Source organism: Saimiri boliviensis, chromosome 12 (genome assembly GCF_048565385.1).
Source record: "Saimiri boliviensis isolate mSaiBol1 chromosome 12, mSaiBol1.pri, whole genome shotgun sequence".
Classification (NCBI taxonomy): Eukaryota; Metazoa; Chordata; class Mammalia; order Primates; family Cebidae; genus Saimiri; species Saimiri boliviensis.
Genome location: NC_133460.1, coordinates 77791866 through 77812915, shown reverse-complemented (window position 1 = coordinate 77812915; position 21050 = coordinate 77791866). Strand labels below are relative to the sequence as shown.

The 21050-nt window shown below is 36.3% G+C and overlaps 1 protein-coding gene across 12 annotated transcripts in view; it reads right to left on the bottom strand.

Moving 5' to 3' along the window:
* Window positions 1–21050, bottom strand: part of EXOC6 (exocyst complex component 6) — a 235485-nt gene that overhangs the window by 73683 nt on the left and 140752 nt on the right. For 11 of the 12 annotated variants that reach the window (XR_012512897.1, XM_074382588.1, XM_074382587.1 and 8 more), the window contains one exon: window positions 10529–10708. Coding sequence is in view for 11 of the 12 variants with exons in the window: in XM_074382588.1 (XP_074238689.1) it covers window positions 10529–10708 (180 nt within the window). In the remaining variant the exon portion in view is untranslated. Of the gene's footprint in view, window positions 1–1772; window positions 7922–10528; window positions 10709–21050 lie in introns of those variants that run through there. The other variant, XM_074382593.1, reaches the window with a different exon arrangement.

The window sequence follows — 21050 nt, the reverse complement described above, 5'->3', positions numbered from 1 at the left end:
ATAAACCACTGGTTTCTTCCTCAAAAATATTAAGGATTCATTAAACATCAATTTTGTAAAATAATAACTAAAATATCCTTAAAGTACTATTTAATTTTTTAAATTACCTACTTTACTTTTCAAATTTTAGTAATAAAATACATGGTATTTAAGCACTTTTTTTAAGAAGACACACGGATTTTTTTTACCCAGACACATGGATTTAACTTTATTACATTAGGCCAATGAAACTCAGAATTTATGTATTAGCGGAAGTTGAACTTCAGTATTGCCTAGACTGAAGGTCCCCCGCTGCCCTATTCACCAAATACACAATGAGTAAAGAAGAAGCCACAAGCAGAAATGGAGGAAGCAGATACTCACTAGCCAGGCTGGTCAACCTAATTAACCCTAGAAAGTAGTGGGACAGCAGCTGTGTTAGCCAAAGAACTCTTCTGGAAGACTGGACTAGACCCTAGATAAACACGAACTTTTTTCTAGATTAACTTCAAATCAATTTTGTTTGTATTAGTAAAATTATTCCACCATCATAGTTATTTTATTCAACTATATTTTCCATAATCTTTCCAAGTGTATATAAAAATGTCTTAGGAGATATAAAGGCCACAAAGTCAAGATGAAATTCAGATAAATTTAGTAACCTAGTCAAAGTCAGTTACAACACTCAACATACGACTATCATGTATGTCACAGGATGTGATAATGAAAGTATCATAGTTCACAATATATCATTTTATAAAAATTAGATTCAATAAATCAGATCAACATTATTCAATGCCACTTTAAATTTTTAAAAATTAACATTCAAATAAGAAAACAATTTTGAGGATATATATATATATACACACACACACAATATATGGTTATGTTTTCATTTGATAGGGAAAACACATAAATGTATTCAAAGCTGCATATGCCATAATTGAAAAGCTGCTTTTTCAATTCTTTCTACTGTCACATAAAATAAAGGGTTATTAAAGCCACTCTTGTACTGTTGACTATTAGCTTTTTCCTTTGTAGTTTTCAATCACGTAAAAGGCCATCTGAACCCATATACTTAGAAAAAAGTGTGAACCAAAATAAAAAAGGCAGAAAAGTGCAGAGCTAAAAGAGGACATGAGGTGTCAGAATAAATAAATCCACATTTGGACTGAAACTTTACATTTGTCTGAAAGAATCATGCTTAGAATCATACAATACTATACACAGGAACTTTAGAGATGATCTAATCCAATCATTTTACTTCTAGGAGAAGAAAGCAAGTCGTTCAGAAGTTAATGTGTCTGCTTCCCATCCATCCTGAGATACAAGTAAAATAAAATGCATGGAATTGCAAAAAAGAATAAAATGTTTTTAACAGCAAAAAAATGAAGGTGTATGTGGGAATTCATCAAGGAGTGCTTTCTGCAAGACAGAAAGAAGATGAAACAGAGAAAAGAAAACCACTGCCCATTACATGCTAACAGAGAAGTCGTACATTAGAGCTGGGACCCAGCTGTACATTAGAAGTCCAGAGTTGCAGGTATGAAAGAGCATAATGAGAAACAGGATGGAAAACAGGGAAAAGAACTGAAGATTTCTGAAACAATTAAACCAATGATCCCCCACCCAGAGGGGCAGAGAGCCAGAGGGCACAGGCAATTTCCCTAATTAAAGACTATTTTGGAGAGAGCTGAGGCCCCTGGTGTAGGAAGAAGTAAAGGGAGGATAGCAGAGCAGAGAAGGATGGGGCAAAAGGAATAAGAGGGAGAAGGTGGTAACATGTTCTTACGATGTTTCTTAGAATTGAATTTTTTTTTTTTTTTTTTTTTTTTTTTTTTTTTTTTCCTGAGACAGGGTTTGGCTCTGCTGCCCAAGCTGGAGTGCAGTGATACAATCATGGTTCACTGCAGCCTAGATTCCTGGGCTCAAGCAATCCTCCCACCTTCATCTCCCAAGCAGCTGGGACTACAGGTGTGCACCACCACACCCAGCTGACTTTTTGTATTTTTTGTAAAGACAGGGTTTCACCATGTTGCTCAGGCTGCAGAATTAAAATTTTGAAACAGACACTAAAACTTGAATACCAGAAGACAATGGAGAAATGCAATGAAAGTCATCAGAGAAAAAGCTCATCAACCTATAATTATATAACCAGCCAAACTATCAGTCAAGCATGAAGACAGAAGAAGACATTTTCTAACATGCAAGGACTTAAATAGCATACTTCCCTTTTGTGGGAAAGTTACTGAAGTTCTGAAGAAGTTTTGTGGGAATTCCGCAAAACCAACTGGTAAAGTATTTAAACAACAACAACAAAAAGAAGCATGGGATCTAAGAAACAGTTCCTAACACAGGAGAGCAAAGAAGGAAAGTCTCAGGACAATAGCTATGCCCCAATTCTAGACAGCAACTGGTACAGGTTACGGACAAAGATCTCTTAAAGAAATGCCTTCTGGAAAGGAGACATTTTGACACAACTGAAGTAAAGGAAATTAGACCACTTAATATGACGAAGGTACAATACTCACTTATCAAAAAGCAAAAAAGAAAAAAAAAAGTTTTAAATATTAAGCCAATGCAAATGTGTATAATTTCATTAAATAATGGAATCTAATTTAAAAAAATCTATTTGACCATGATGCTAGAATTATTCTCCTTCAAATGCCCAGAACTTGGATACTGAAACCAAAAATGAAAGGAAAACAAAAAATCCAAGCATATTATGCTTTGTGTAAAGCGAACAATACTGACATAATCATAACAAACACCAGAACAATTTACTGGTGTTTAGCTTGGAAAGCCAGCCTAAGGGAAAGGATAGATTTGATTGTGGTTGTCAAACAGAATGTAAATACTAACAACCTGAATAAAGATAAAAATAACAGTATTGCTATCAGAAGAAAATAGATGGAAGAACTGATGGAGCAAAGGAGAGGGAGGCTAATTCCTTTATTTTAAATAGAAGGGAATTAAGATACTGAGAAAAGTAGAAAGAACCAGAAGTTCATTATAATTATTTTACATAAAGAAATAGGCTGGGTGCAGTGGCTTGTGCCTGTAATCCTCTGAATTTAAGAGGCCAATGCAGGTGGATCACTTGAGGCCAGGAGTTCAAGACCAGCCTGGACAACACGGCGAAACCCTGTCTCTACTAAAAATAAAAAAATTAGCAGGGCATGGTGGCACATGCCTGTAATTCCAGCTACTCTAGAAGCTGGGACACAAGAATAATTTGAACCCGGAGGGAGGAGGTTGCAGTGAGCCAAGATCCCTCACGCCAATGCACTACATATAGCCTGGACAACAGAGTAAATACTGTCTCAAAAAAGAAAAGAAAAAAAAAGAAAAAAAAAAAAGAAGAACAAGAAGAAAAAAATAGAAGAAATTTTAAAATGTAAAATCAATAGTTTAAAAAGGGGGAAAGAGAGGTTGCTATGTGTACTTTATATTTCATAGGATCACTAGATATTCTGTTTTTTTAAATTAAGATCACCACCAGAAGAAATAAATCCAAATGGTGAAAAATGGCAGTCTGGAAGACTGGGAATGGAGGTGGGGAAAGGAAGAGGAGAGGTGCTATTTTCCATTCCAAACTCTTCTGGACTACTTATCACACTATTTACATGTATTAACCAGAATGAAAGCGAGTTAAAATAGAACAACCTTTATTTTTAGCTGTATGAAATAAAGTAGACACTGGCAAATTAATCCAGAGGTTAATGTGTCTGCTTTCAAAATGGTGGTTAACTGGAAGAATCAGGCCTAAAACTCAAATCTCAAAATTTCAAAATCATGCTGAATTCTCAGAAAAAAATTATTAAAGAGAGAATGATTTTATATCCAAATAATGTATCTTTATTTATTCTTGAACATATATTTGTTTCTCAATTAAAGGAAGAGTATTATGTTCTAAAATCATTAATGGAAACTAAAAATGCAAATATGTAGTGACATCAGATACATTTAGTGGGAAAAGAGACTGTGGCTCTAAGCAAAAGTAATTTACAAAGGATATTAAATTGGCACATGAGTAAAACACTACAGCCCAAAGCAAACAATTAAACCAAGGAAAAAAATTCTTCAAAGCAAATACCTGAAAACAGAATTATCTTAAAAGGGACAGATAGAGAAGCAGATATTGAATTTTTAAATCAAGTAACACTTGTACATTTCCCGATCTTGAAAATAGTTTGTGCTATAACATTTTTAATCTTATTATTGAGCATATACTGTTCTTGATTTCTTAAGTTAATAAAAAATAAACAATTTTTCTTTGACAGCATGATTTTAAAAGTCATGCTTTATTTAGTGGTATGCTAGTAAATGTGTAACAATGATTCTCTGGGGGAAAAAGCCTTAATTTGTACCTTTTTTTTTTTTTTTTTTTTAATGGTCTAACCACTCCTACATGGCTACCAATGTGAGGCCACTGAATGCACAGTTAGAAAGAAGTGTGCGCAATTGGCTCTTGAGATACATATTTCCCATCATGATCTTGAGGCCATTTATTATTGATAGGAAGGCATTTCTAATCTTAGAGTAAAAGATATTCAGAGGAATAATCCTGTTAATAGATGTTCTTTTAATGGATAGCTTTTTAGGCATCTAATCTCTGATGTGAGATATGCCTGTAACAAGATAGTGATTTTCTTGAAAAAATACCCAAATTACCAAGTAATCAGAGAACCGTATGTCAACGATAAATTCATATTATTAGAAAAGATCATGCCTATTTTTAAAATTGTCCATCATACCACTTCCATTAATGCAGAAAATTAGGAGTTAAGCATATTTGAAAGCAAAGGAAAAGGTATCTTTCTGGGAATAAATGTTTTGATATTTAAAATTCAAATTAGAACCAGAATTTGCCTACTAATTTAATAATCCTAGAGCAGTAGCAAAATTAAGCAAAGATTACATTATAGTTAAAGACAAAACAATGGAGAGTTTCTAGAAAGGAAGAAATGTGAACAAATTGATCATTCCAGATCTTCTATTTACTTCTACCATAAAAGATAACTATTGTTAGTAAAAATATTTGGATAAATTGGGTACGTTTAGTGAAAAACACCTGTGAGGAACTTTTAAAACTCATTATCATTTACATGTCTCCTCTATTGACTGTAAATCAATAAACGATTTTCATGAAAATGAATATGTGATTAACATTAATAATGGAAGAAAATGTGAGATGTTATTTCCAGAAACAGACCAGTGCTGGTGGTTAGGCAGTAAATTCACAGTAAAACATTACTGAGTTCCATTTGGCAGTCATGAAGAATAACAAGATACGTTCAAGCTGCTCAACAACTTATTCTACTTATATTCATGCCAGTGGTGAATGAATGTTTAATGTTTTTTAAAATTCTTCTGGTTTAAATTTTCTGGCTAATAGAAAATCTTGTTTAAAAAACAAAGCTTGTTTATAAATTCACCTTAGAACAGTGTCATAAATGCACAGAAAAAGAGAACCTGAAGAATACTTTGCCAAAATGTTAACAGTGATGATCTTTTTTTTTTTTTTTTTGAGACAAAGTCCTGCTCTGTCACCCAGGCTGGAGTGCAATGGTACAATCTCAGTTCACTGCAACCTCCACCTCCCAGCTTCAAGCCATTCTCCTGCCTCAGTCTCCCAAGTAACTGGGAGTACAGGTGATGATCTTTTAACAATATAAAGGTAATTTTTCTCTTCTTCTCTATACTTGGCTATATTTTCTAACTGTCAGGAAAAAAATTATTAGAAAGAAGGGTAACTTACACATTTTAAATATTGAAAACTGATGATTCCCAAGGGTACTAATTAAGAGATAACATTATACTTCTATATTAATCAGACCTCACTGGCATTAGCTAGTATCTGACTGTGAGAAAATGTAAGCACTGCAACTCAAGCTATAATAATGATTTAAACAAATATGCCTTACAATGACTGCCTTTCACAATTAATAAAGAACATTTTCAAATGGCTATATAACACAAAGGCATAAGACCAAAAATTAATATCAAATTTAAAACACAGGCATAAATACAACAAAAAAAGTGAAAAAAGTTTCATTATACAATGAAACTAATACTATAAAGGGTTTTAAAACTGTAACAAGGGAAGAAAGGAGAATAAAAGACCAAACTAACACTTATTAACAATACCCACTTTCTGCCAAGTACCCTGCCAGACAACTTTTCTACATACTATTTTCATTTGTCTTATGATAGTCCTACGGGGGCGGGGGGGAATGCATTACACTCATTTTGCAGAAGGGATGAGGCTCAGAGATTAAGGAACTTGCCAGGATCCCATAGGTAGTAAATTACAAATCTAAAGTTCAAATACAAAGTATTTCTAACTCTACGGCCCATCCTATCCTATGCACATCCTCACTTAAGCACTCAGGCCTCTAGGAACAATAAAAGACAAAGTTCTCAGGCAAATAGAATAATAAAATTTATTATTCAATTAGAATAAAAAGGCAAATTCTTTTGAGGAAAATAATATATTTAGCAGGGAAACTTAACATTTTGGGTAACAGAAAAATATTCATTACTTCTAATCAATACTATTTAGCTTGCTGTTAATTCCTATAGCCAGAAGAGAGCCCACCTTCTCAGCCAGAGCACAGAAAAATGCAGATGAATAGGTATTTTAATCTGAAGGCAAGGAAGCTCTTAACTTTTCCATCCTCTGGGTAGGCTTCCACTGGCAAACACTTAAGAGACACAGATGAGGGGAATTTTTTTTTTTCTTTGAGACAGGGTCTCCCTTTGTTGTCCAGGCTGGAGTGCAGTGGCATGACCTTGGCTCACTGGAGCCTCTGCCTCTTGGACTCAAGCAATCCTCCTGCCTTAACCTCCCAATAGGCTATTTTTTAAATTTTTTGTAGAGACAAGGTTCACTATATTGTTCAGGCTGTTCTCCAACTCGTGGGCTCAAGTGATCCTCCTGCTTCAGCCTCCCAAAGTGTTGGGATTACAGGTGTGAGCCACCATGGCCAGCAAGGGGAGTAACCAATTCTCTCACTCATCTAACCTTGGACATAAGAGGTATTTAAAGCGAATGTTATTTGGGTTATTGTGGTTTTTCAAATCCTATAGGTTTCCATGGCTGTCACAATCTGCGAAATTCTTTCCCTAGGCTCCATCAAAACCATCATGATCTATTAATTTGTACGGTTATGATCTATCCAGTGAAATTTTGTTCTCTGCTCCCTTGAGCAGAGAACAAAATTTCACTGGATAGATAATAACTTTTCTGGAACAAATGGAACTTTTCACTGGGCAATGGTGGTCAGCAATTGCACATCATGACAATCTTTGACTAAGAAAACACTCTGATTAGCCAGGCATGATGGCCTGCACCTGCAGTCCCAGTTACTCCGGAGGCTGAAGCAGGAGAATTGCTTGAACCTCAAGGTGGAGGTTGCAGTTAGCCAAGGTCGTGCCACTGCACTCCAGCCTGGGTGACAGAGCAAGACTTTGCCAAAAGAAAAGAAAGACACAGTGAGAAAGAAAAGAAAGAAAAGATTATTTTTGTAACAACAGCAGGGGACTGACAGAAACAAAATACTCAGTGAAGCTAACAATGGAACTTTTCAATCTTAGGTAACTTTCAGGGTTGGGGGTGAGAGAGTCACCTCTATCCCAGAAAAGCTCCAAATTTTTGCATTATTGACCAATATTTGCACTACTTGAAAGAGAGGTCCTTAGTTTCTCAGCTTCCACTGACACTAACGGACTCCATTGTTCCTGAACACTACCCAAACCAAAGACAGGGCACGGGGGCCCAAACCAGAAGCACTACTTAACTCATGTCTATAAGCAGGATGATGTGTTCTGCTTAAGCAGACTGATTTGGGGTTAAATGTGATAAGCTTCTTCTGAAGCTTCTTTGAGGGCTGAAGAAGTCCAGAATTGGCCTTTTACTCTATTTGGGTCCAAGAATAACCTGAAACCAAGAAATCATTTTCAACTGAAAACATTTAAATAAAAATGGTAGCTTAACATAATGCCATACTTCATCTAGAAATATAATAGATTTAATGCCTCTGCCTTTTCTTGTTGCTTAAAAAAATCTATTTGAATACTGTATACAATTTCAGGATCTTAGAAAACTAATACACAAAGCCATAACATAACCACTCTATTGACTCCAAAATTTATCAGAGTCAATGATTTACTATTTCTGCTTGAAAATTATGCTTTTAGTTCATCCTTGAATAACAATATACTGTTGTTAGGACCATTTCTCTCTTGTTTATTTTATTTTATTATTATTTTTTTTTGAGATAAGGTCTCACTCTGTCACCCATGCTGGAGCACAGTAGCATAATTACAGCTCAATGGAGCCTCCACCTCCCGGGCTCAAGCCATCCTCCTACCTCAGTCTCCCACATAGCCAAGATGAAAGGTACATGCCATCATGTCCAGTTAATTTTTGTAGAGACTGGGTTTCACCATGTTGCCCAGGCTAGCCTCGAACTCCTTGGCTCAAGTGGTCCTCCCACCTTGGCCTCCTGAAGTACTGGGATTACAGGTGTGAGCCAAAGCACCCAGCCCACTTTTCTTTTTTCTTAGGTGTAAACTATTATTTTCTTTTTATATGGTTATGCCATCTATTTATTGCTGAACTTACTGGTCTATATTGTATAAAAATTTATTTTCTTTATAGAAAAAAATCAATGTTAGATGACATAAAAATCCAAAATGGCATATGAAGACTCAGCTAAAGCCATACAAAATGTCGTAAAAGGCCAGGCACAGTGGCTCACGCCTGTAATTCCAGCACTTTGGGAGGCTGTGGTGGGTGGATCACCAGAGGTCAGGAGTTCAAGACCAGCCTGGCCAACATGGTGAAACCCCATTTCTACTAAAATACAAAAATTATCTGGGTATGGTGGCACACACCTTTAATCCCAGCTACTTGAGAGGCTGAGGCAGGAAAATCGCTTGAAGCCGGGAGGCGGAGGATGCAGTGAGCCTAAATCACATCATTGCACTCCAGACTGGGTAACAAGAACAAGACTTCATCTCAAAATAAATAAATAAATAAATAAAATGTCATAATAGATAGAAGACTGATCTAGTTAAACCAGGAGTCTATTTCTCTCAAAGTCACCAGAGTATGACTTACAAAAAAGTAGGATTTCCTCTAGGATGTCAGCCTAGAAGGTTATCTTGGAAGGTGAGACATTTACTGCAAACATTTCTAACATATAATCTCTCTTAATCCTATTCTATTTATGTACAAAATTCCTACCCATCACGTCAAAGCAAATACATGACACAGATATTAAAATATAAAACATGTGGGTGTGTCTGAAAGCATGTGCATGGGTTTGTTCTTAAAGACTGCTTTTGGCTGGAAGCATGGAGATTTATATTGATAAGGTGAATCCAAATTAATTTAACAATTATTTAGTATAAACTATATAAAAAAGCACTTCTATAGAAATTAGTTGATAGAAAAATTAAATATATTTATAGATTTCCTTTTTCAGTTCTAAGACAGAAGCTGGGAATACAGTATCATCCCTGGGTAAGCTTCTAAAGTTCTCTGGCCCAGATCCATGATAAAAATCTCTTTAAGATAGTCTTCCATTAATTTTTTTTTTTAAGCAACACCTTCCCTCAACTTTTCTAATCGGTTCTTTAATGGGGAAAGAGTAAAGGATAAAGAAACGTGCGTTTTTTCCCCATTCCAAACAGGGAGAAGGTGGCTAGAGGCAGCTGTGTAGGTTCCAGATTAACCCATTTATGCCTAGCATTCCATTATTGGAATGCTAAGGTTGTGGGAGTTATTTTTATCCTACTGCTCAAGGTTACCTCAAGGTCTGATTTTTCACACAAAAAATTTACAACCTCCAGCATAAACGGGTTAAACACTTTATTCTTTTGTTCAACTATATCTTAAGATAAAAAGTTAATAAAATATCTTCCGATTTTTTTATATAAAATAACTGCATTCATGTTCTAACAGTTTTTTTTAAATTTCTAGATATACCTAATAAGAGTATGTTCATCCCACTTCTAGTCTTTGCAGTCCTCATCTGAAGAATCCAGTATTTCAACTTCTTTATACCCAAATGTCCTTGCTGTATTTTTTTTTTGAATGCTTCATCAACCAACTGTCCAAAATGAGATGCACTATGACCACATGCCAGGATAGAACAATGCTCCTGTTTTACTTTTACTCTCTTGCCTCAAAAATAGCCAGAAATTTCTTGGTCCTTTCTAACTGGAAAAGCCATTAATGATGTTGACTTCTATGAAAATTATTTTTATTAGAGATTATTTATATTTAAGTCTGTATTGTCAATTTCAGGGTTTTGCCTCGGTTTTGGTGGAAAGACAGTTATAGTTATTTTGGTTAAAAATAAATCAAAATTTCAAACAATTTGGCTAAGTTATATTTCCTTACAAATGGATTTATAATAATGGAAAAGGAAACATGCACTTTGGGAAGGTGGTTTAAATAAGTAAACATCAAACTAAATTCTAAAATATACTTTAGTAAGCAAACATAAAACAATTTTTTGAAAATTTTTATACTTACAGGCAAATGGGTAAACACTTGAAAGATGCTTCTCAAAAAATTAATAAGGTCCATTAAATAACCACTAGCTCTTCCATCTGGTTCAGACATTGTCCAGTCATAATCAGCAAGCTGAACAAATTCATCAATTTTTTGATTCAGTTTGGTGTATATTTCTCCTTCTGCTGCATGTCGAGCATCCTGACATGGGACAAAATAACAACAAAACATAAGAAACAGATAATAAAACAAGTGTTCTTAACATTCTAGATTTTATTTTACATTTTCCTTAGGTTTAATATTTTAGTCATTTATTCAAAGTCCAGGAAAACTGCTGGGATTTTTTTTTTTTTTTTCTGGCAGTACTCTATTTATTTGACTGGATATCACATCTTTTCTCAGTTCCTTTCCAACCTATCACCTTTTTTTTGTCTTTATGTTATAGAATACTTTATAAGATATTAATTCCTGACTTGTTCTCACCACTCTAAGAGGACCCTAGAAGAAACATAAGTAAAAAAACAGAAGTTGCCAAGAACACAGACCACCTCTAACCCCTGATTCACCGACAGAAATTAAGTTGGACTATCACAGGAAAAATGGAATATCTGCCAGTGCTTTGAGTTTAAGGAGTGGAGACAGAAGAGAAAGATTGAGATAGTTCATTTCTCTGAGGAGAAAGAAACAATAGGAGTGATGTCAAGAAAACTAGCAGAGGATCTCCAAACATGTTTTCATCCATATAAGAAAACTATCAAAAACTGTCAAGATCAACTTTTTCAGAACTCTGAAAATTAGCTCAAAACTTGCAGAAATACAGGCATCATCTATTCAAGAAAAATAGTTGAATCTTGGTAGGAAAATGAGCTTTGTAGAATTTTAATGTGCATAGCACTCTTGAAAGACAACATTCTAAAACTCTGCTGGAAACCTACAACCTGCCAGGCATCAAAGAGTACAGAACACAGTTGCAGCTCCTTCAAAGCCACATTCTCAGAAAATTATCATTACTTGACCTATCTGGTGGTTTCCTGGAAGACTCCATGCCTATTTACAGGGATGTCTTTATTTGACCTGAATCAGGACTTGTCTAGTACAAAAAGCCTTTTCCCCAGGGGTAGTTGTCAAAAACAGAGGCAGTAAGTTTAACATGAAGGATGCCTGAGATGGTAGGTAACAACTGGGACAAACAGGTTAACCAAAGGGCTTAAAAGGAAAAATTGGGGAATGAAATGTCCACAGATGGCTTTGAAAAGTTCTAACAGTTTCCCAGGAATCTGAAAGACCACCTAAATACATAGGGCTGTGTACATACTCAGGAAAGACCTAAGAAGGCTCTAAGCTCTCATTCATGGCTGACCTTGAAGCTCTGTGTGAGACAGAAACAATACAGGGTAGTCATGGGAGAAAAGAAAATTCCAGGCAGCAGTTTTATATGACTAGCCAAAGGAAACTGTTAAAATAGCTGCAGAAGCTAAGTGCTAATAAGACCCTGAAAAACAGGGTGTAGACCAGGCATCCCCAAACTTTTTACATAGTGGGCCAGTTCACTGTCCCTCAGACCGTTGGAGGGCCACCACATACTGTGCTCCTCTCACTGACCACCAATGAAAGAGGTGCCCCTTCCTGAAGTGTAGCGGGAGGCCGGATAAATGGCCTCAGGGGGCTGCATGCGGCGTAGTTTGGGGACGCATGGTGTAGACCATGCTGGCTGAGACTGACTAGACTTAACATGGTACTAGGTTTGACCTAAGTTTCACCCAGGTCTCAATGTACACTCATAACATACTAAATCACACACCTACTAGTGCCATGACAGTTTTAGGAACACTCATATTTGGTGTAAAAATGGGTGGCACCACAGTTCCAAAAATTTTCCATCTTTTTCCAGGAATCTTCATGAATATGTCATCCCTTGGTTAAAAAAACCCATAAAGGTAGTAGCCCCAAAACCCCTTGTGCGTGACTCTCTTTAGTGTGCCTGCATTCCCCTTTCTTGAATGTGTACTTTTTGTTTTGCAATTAAGTCTCCATACTTTCACTATTTTCTGACTCATCCCCGAATTCCTTCTCACGACGGTGTCAAGAGTCTAGACACTGGCTGGGATTGAGGTTCCCGCAGCGTTTGGGGACCTCCTCCAGCCCACCAGTATCATGTGCAAGTAGAAATTAAAAGCCAAAGCAAACTTACTAACTTCCTATCTCAGTATTTAAAGCATACCCCAATGTGTACACAGAGCCCTTTGGCAAAGACTAGGGGGCTTAAAGGTTCCAGGCTTTTAAGGAAATCTGTACCCAATCACTAGCTGACCACTAAGCTAACCAAGCAAAGGCTTCAGTGGCCACATATGACAAAGAACACAGGCTTACAGATTTAGTTCGGAAAGGTCACAAAACAAACAACAAACGAAAGAAACAACAAACCCCTGGGAGAGGAAAAAACTTCCAAAGTTGCCACTTTATATTATTTTAAATGTCCAGTTATCAATAAAAAATTATAAGTTATGCAAAGAAACAAAGTATGACCCACACACAGGAAAAAAAGCAACCAATAGAAACTGTCTGTGAGGAAGCTCAGATGTTGAACTTACAGGACAAAAACTAAAGAACAAAAGGAAACCATATCTAAAGAACTAAAGGAAAAGTATAAGAAAACATCAACAAATAGAAAACATATATAGAAACTATTAAGAATACAATAAATGATGCCTGTAATCCCAGCACTTTGGGAGGCCGAGGCAGGTGGATTACCGGAGGTCAAGAGTTTGAGACCAGCCTGGCCAACACGGTGAAACCACATCTCTACTGAAAATTAAAAATTAGCCAGACAAGGTGGTGCGTGCCTGTAACTGAGCTTCTCAAGAGGCTGAGGCAGGAGAATCACTTGAATCCAGGAGGCAGAGGTTGCAGTGAGCCAAAATGGTGCCACTGCACTCCAGCCTGGCAACAGAGTGAGACTCCAACTCAAAAAAGAAAAAAAAAATTACACTAAATGAAGTAAAAAAAAAATCACTAAAGGAGTTCAACAGTAGATTTGAGCAGGCAGAAGAAGCATAAGACTTAATCCACAATATAAATCAACTGGACCTAACAGCCATCTATTCAACACTCCACTCAGCAAGAGCAGACCACTCAACAAAAGCAGACCACACATTATTCTCAGGTGAATAATCAAAATGTACCATTTCCACATTTTAACGCTTCTTTGGCTCCCTCTCCAATTTTCACACTAACCATTTACTCCTCACTGCCATGGTGGGCCGGGGAAAACCAAATATTGATAGACATCTATTTGCATGCCTGGCTTCACAGTAGGATTGATAGGATTGAAACAAGACTTTCAAGATATTTCTTCTCTCCCCATTCGGTGGTCTAACACAAAGCTGACATAGTGAGGAGAGGCACTGAGTTCAACAGTGGCTCCCTTCAACTACAGAAAAAAGTAAAAATAAACATTATTTTAGATAAAACAGATATTTAAGTTAATGATATTAATTGAATCTTTAATGAAGCACTATTAAATATGGTAGTAGCAAGATGAGCTCTGATTCAAAATAGTTACTTACAGTCATCCTTTCAGGGGAGATTGGTTCCAGGATCTCCCTCAGATACCAAAATCTGCAGATGCTGAAGTCCTTTATATAAAATGGTGTGGTACTTGCATATAATCTACACACATCCTCCTGTATACTTTAAATAATCTCTTGATTACTCAGCAATCACCTAGTACAATGTAAATGCTATGTAAATAGCTGCCACACTGTATTGTTTAAGGTATAACAACAAGAAAAAGAAGTCTGTACATGTTCAGTACAGATGCACTATCTATCTTTTTTTTCCCAATTATTTTTGATCCACAATAGGTTGAATCCAAGATGGGGAACCCACGGATATGGAATGAAGGCAGGAAGTTCATGTCTGTTTACTTAAACTGATGTATCCCTAGCACCTAGAACAGTGCTTGGCACATGGTAAGCAGCAGATGAGCACACGTTAACTGAATAAAGGAAATCACCACTGTCTTGAAAAAACTTTATAATCTAATTGAGGACAGAAAATCTAGATAAGGATAGAAAATACAATAATCGACCAGGCACAGTGGCTCACGCTTGTAATCCCAGCACTTTGGGAGGCTGCAGCAAGTGGATCACCTGAGGTCAGGAGTTCGAGACAAGCCTGGCCTTATGGTGAAACCCTGTCTCTACTAAAAATACAAAAATTAGCTGGACATGGTGGCACATGCCTATAATACCAGCTACTCAGGAGGCTGAGGTATGAGAATCACTTGAACTCAGGAGGCAGAGGTTGCAGTGAACCAAGATCACACCACTGCACTCCAGCCTGGGAGACAGAGTGAGACTCCATCTCAAAAAAATAAAATAAAATAAAGAAAATACAATAATGAATGAATGAACATGCACAAATTAGTACTAACAACATGTATAGTAAAAGTATACCAAATAAGAAGAAATCATGTTGGTTAGAAAGAAGGTTTCATGGAGGAAAATCTACCTGGTAATATGGAAAAATAGGAATCCAGAAGTGTTTATGTGGTTGCTGTTCCAGTTACTATTTTTGAGTTAGTGACTTAAAATAACAAACATTTCATTATACTCACAGGTTCTATGGATCAGGAAACAGTGGAGATTACTTTGGTCTACAATATCTGTGACCTCAGCTGGGAATGACTTGAAGGCTGGCAATAAGACTCAATAGTTGGAGGTTAGAATCATCTGGAGGCTTCCTAACTCATATGTCTGGCACTGGGATGGGTAGCCTCTCCATGTTGCTTGGCTACCTCAAAGCCAAGCACTTTAGTGTTTCCTCAAAGGGCTAACGGGGCTAAAGAGTAACAGCTTCTTACATAGCAGCACAGGGACCCAAGCATAAAATAAAGGCAGTAATACATTGCTCCATGCTTGGAATAAAGGCAGTAATACATTGCCTTTATTTCCTAGCCTCAGAAGTCTGAAGTCTCAAATGACTTTGACTGTAATCTCTGGGTCAAAGCTGTCACAAGTCTGCCCCGAGCCAGAGAAGGGGATATAGATCCTCACTTCTCAACGAGAAAAGTATCCAGGAATTTGCGGCCATTTTAAAAATCACTATTCCTGCTAATAATGAGTAACGAAGAAATGGCTCATAAAGAATATGGGCTGGCACTTCCTTTTACTTAATAGAAGAAAAAAACTGAAGGAGTTTGGGGAAACGGAAAGGTGTCTGATTCCCACTATTTTACCTATCTTTACATCTTAAGCAAATTAACCTAATTTCTTACCTACGAAATGAGAATCAGCCCCATCTCACAGGGCTGTCTGAGCATTATACAAGCTTCTATAACTAAACAAAGTACCCAACAGTACTTGGCACCCAGAAGGGGCTAAAAATATCAGTTTTCTTACACTTACTTGTGTTGTATGCCTTGTCATGCTCAATAAATGTCTTACTAAAAGAACTGTATGGAGACGATTAGTATATCAGAATTCCAAGCCTTCCAAATTGCCCAAGTTGGCTTAACTTACTGTAGTTTTTGTATGTAAGGGAGAAAAAAAAATGGGTATTAAACATTCACAGAATATATTTTTTAAATGTAAAACATGGCTGGGTACAGTGGTTCATGCCTATAATCCCAGCAGTTTGGGAGGCTGAGGCAGGAGGATCACTTGAGGCCAGGAGTTAAAGAACAGCCTAGGCAACATAATGAGACCCTGTCTCTACCAAAAAATAAAAAATTTAGCTGGGCATGGTGGCTTGTGCCTATAGTCCTAGCTACTCAGGAGGCTGAGGTGGGAGGATAACTTGAGCCCGGGAGTTTGAGGCTGCAGTGAGCTATGATTGCACCACTGCACTCCAGCCTGGGTGACAGAGACCTTGTCTCTATTAAAAAAAAAAAAAAAAGTAAAACAGTAACCACTGGAAAGGGGTTTCATATTTAATATGTATAATTCATGGCAGTAAAACACTAACCACTGGAAAGAGGTTTCATATTTAATATGTATAATTCATGGCAGTAACACATACTTCTTTTTAACTTCCTTAATATTAGAGGCAAATGCTATGACATATAAATCTATAATATAATATACCTTAATGATATCACTTGTAAGTCAATTTTCTCAAAGCAATATAAAAAATTTATTTACTTGCTGGGCGCGGTGGCTCAAGCCTGTAATCCCAGCACTTTGGGAGGCCGAGGCAGGTGGATCACGAGGTCGAGAGATCGAGACCATCCTGGTCAACCTGGTGAAACCCCGTCTCTACTAAAAATACAAAAAATTAGCTGGGCATGGTGGCACATGCCTGTAATCCCAGCTACTCAGGAGGCTGAGGCAGGAGAATTGCCTGAACCCAGGAGGCGGAGGTTGCGGTGAGCCGAGATCGCGCCATTGCACTCCAGCCTGGGCAACAAGAGCGAAACTCCGTCTCAAAAAAAAAAAAAAAATGTATTTACCATTTTGCATTTTGCCCCAGTGTTTGTAATCAGTTCCCTTGTTCCTGTCTCACTACATTTATTGAATCTAACCAGATGAATATAGGTCACTACACAACTGAAGACAGGCAGCAATTCCAGAAGGCAGCTGGATAAGAGAAAGAACCCTAAACCTCAGAACTATGTACAATCATCTCATACTCAACCTGCTGCCCTTCTATCGCTGGGCAAAGAAAATTGAGAGTCTGATTGCTCCTATCTTTCGGGGCATTTTCTATCTGCACTCAGACCACTATTTATGATTTCTTTTGCTTTTCTGGGATGCCTCTGATACAGGCAGAAAGAGAAAGAGATGCATAACAAGGTTTTAAAAGTCAGTTTCAAGAAGCTCCCCTCCTCCAAACTTACAGAGCTAAAGTACTTGGTTAAACTTTAGATTGATATAAAACTGGCTATTCTTTTAAAAGCCAAATTTAAATCCAGCTTTAATTCCCTTTTTTACTTTATAGAACTTTATTAAAATAAAGATGTTAGTTCACAATCTCCTAGATTTAAAAAGCCCATATGGGACAATTGAAATATTAACCAATAGTTGAGGGGGTGGTAGAGACCAAATATCTAGAAATTTTTAAGTCATGAGGGAAAAAAATACTACCTTTATGTGAAGGAAGAAAATCATAAAAATGATAAAACCATTCACACCATCACATGAAGTAATTATAATTACATGCTTTCTAGATCATGTTTAGTGAAAAAGTAGTTCAGAAAACACTTCTAAAAGGAACTAAGCAAAAAGAAAAGGGAAAACATAAAAATATATTTATTGTTTTTTGTTGTTGTCACTAGAACTTTATTGATTAGTCTCTATTTCTGAGGTGACACCACGTGCAGGTTCCTCTTCCCATAAAATATCTAAGTTAAAATAAACATTTCTCAAGATGTTAAAAAACTTTCAGGGAGGGGTACCTAATTTCTTTCTTTTAAGTTTATTAATGCTTTCCATGGGCTATAATGGGAAGCAAATAAATCTATGTTAGGGAATCACTGGCTGTACTATGTCAAAGAAAATTTTCAGACAGCACTCCCAAGCAGTAATGATTAAAGTCAACACTTGGCAGAACTTTTCTAAGGACTAAGAATTCTGCTTATTTCATAATCCAGACAAATATAATCATTAGAAAAAATATGTGTCTGATCTTGATAGCTGCATGAACTGACTCACTACATTTTCTTTTTAAAGGAATGGGAGCAAGGATAGAAAGAAAAGATAGAAAAGGCTTTCAGTGTAATTTTTCCTGTAGCTATACATAGGAATACACTGAATTATTTGGTAAGACATTCCTAAGAGATGATTACTAATTATTACTAGTGATTTAGTGATTGCTAAGGAAATTAGTTAGGACTTCTTGGGAAGTTCTAGAGTTGAACTCGGAATAGTCTCAATCCTTATGACCTTACCAGAAGGTCAAAAGCATTATTAACTCTTGACAGTCTAGGCCGTTAGCATATCAGCTAACTCTTAAATAAAAGGTAAAGATTCAGTTTATAAACAAAGTAATTAATTCTTCCTTTATTTGTTGAAGAAATAGTGCCCTCTGGAGGCAGAAATGTATCTAGCATAATTTGAGAACTTTTAAAAAAATATTTCAATGTGTAAAAATTAAATATACTACCAGTGGTTCCCAACCAACAGAACCCATGCAACAGAACCCATCTAAGTATCTTTTTAAGGCATATACATGCACAAATTCCACATAGACCTCGTGGAGCATAAGCATGTGTGTTTTAAATAAAAGCTAAGTAGCAATAGCTAAAGATTTTAGTAAACATCTACAATTTACTGTCCATCATTCATTCCCCCTCTTGGAATAATTGCCAAGTATGTTTTGGAAAATCACCCTGCCCCCATTCACAGATATCTCATTTGGGTAGGACTGAACCTATATCTAGCTCCAAGGATGGGTCTTGCCAAGTTTAAGTCAATTAGCAATTTCCATTCTCTTACAAAACAATTCTATAGCAGCTAGTGGAGGGAGACGGTTTATCTTCCTTTAGATGACAGGACAATGATGATGTGAGGTTTGGGACTGTGACCAGGCAGTCATTTTGCTACCAGACTGAGAGAGCCTAGACCTGCTGGGAGCTATTGGGCCACTATAAGTAGTCTGACGATGAAGACAAAATTACATAGAGCTAAAAAGATGGAGAGACTCTGGGTCCACAGTGACATCTACTGAGTAGCAGTCCCCTATCTTTGGACATCTCCGTGTCACTGGTCAATAATTTTTCCTTTCTTGTTTGAGAAAGTTTGAGTTGGTTTTTCCATCAGTTCTTGTCAATCTTCTGTTAATAATCCTGATTAATACATGTATCTTAACTGAAGCATTTACTGAATATTTAAGAAAAAAGTTACATTTAATTTTGCTCATTTAGAGCAAGGGAAATACATCTATATTTTTATGGGCCTTAAATATCTAGGCAAGAGATGAAGTTAGAGCTATCACAATAAAGGTGTCCTTCCTAGTTAACTTCTTCCTGCTCTAATTCAATAAACAAAATTCCAGTAATCCATGATCTTGACATAAACATTTCTAATATTAGTTACACTGCATATAGCATCCAACTCATTGTCCAATGTCACTACTAATGCAGAAGGGAAAAAGCAGTAAGACTAACCAATGTAATCTATTATTTCATTATGATGGAGAAAAAGTTGTGCTAATAAAATGGACAGAGAAGCCAATTAAGAAATTATAATTTTAAAAAATATATAATTTCCATTCAATATCTTAAATGTCAATGTGTCAGTCAAAAGAAGTTTTATTCTTTATATTCTTTATATTTAGTACTTAAAACCAACCAAAAAATAAAAGAGGGATTTGCTTGCTATGCTTCTCATTAAATTAGCAAAAAGTACTAATTCACCTGGCTACTTTTTATCAGGTTTTTTCATTATATGATATTACTGTGATTTAAAAAAAAAAGTATTAGGCTTTAGGATATGCATTATGCCCTATACACATGTAAATCATAGATTACCATATGATCAATACTCTGGGTAAAACAAAGCTCAAGATCTGCTCCACAATGAACTAAGAAATCAAAAGTTAAAAGCCATGAAAAGTGTGTATGAGTTAGAAGACCTGAAGTATCACAAAGTTCTAGAAATCGCTCTAAAAGATTATCCTGCTGGGTACAGTGGCTCTCGCCTGTAATCTCAACACTTTGGGAGTTTGAGGCAGGAGGATCACTTGAGCCCAACATGGGCACATGAGACCAACATGGGCAACATGGTGAGACCCTATTTCTACAAAAAATAAATTTTTAAAAATTGGCCAGTTAAGATGGTATGCACCTGTAATCCCAGCTACTAGAGAGGCTGAACTGGGAGGATCACTTGAGCCCAGGAGATCAAGGCTGCAGTGAGCTATAATTTTTTAAAAAATTATTTTTTGTAAAAAGAAATACAGTCACCATAAACTATAAATCAGGGATTAATAATATAGTTCTAAAGTAGGTAGGTCACAAATAGTATACTAAATGTTCTATCGCAAATGTAGGTGCCTGTAAGAGTTATGTTTATAATACCAAAAACAATTTTCACAGATAATTACCCAAGCTATAGTCCTCTGCTCTACCAGCTGAGTATCGAAGGGTGCACCCAAAAACAATTTTCAGAGGGAAATCCAAAGTACTTCTTAGAGACTTAGATAATGCAAGGTGAAGTATTAGTTAAAAAGCTATGGCCCAGGTAGAGCTGAAGATCAAAATTTAAGTAAAGGAAACTGATACTAACTGCTTCTAGAAGAAATTACATTTTTCCCCATAATATACATTCAAAACACATGCAAACCAAACATTATTTTTAAACAAAAATAAGCATCCTTATTAACATAAATTGAATAAATATGATTTTATACTCCATCTTCTGGGTCATCATCTCAATGTCTGAATACAACTTCAGCTTTCTGCCTCCTGTGCATGGGTTTATACCAATTCTTCCTTCTCCTCATCTCTGCGGATCAAAAACCTACCTATGCTCCAAATTGATATAAATACTTAAATGCCTTCAGGGTAAGGCATTTAATATCCTGCCTGCCATACTCATAACAA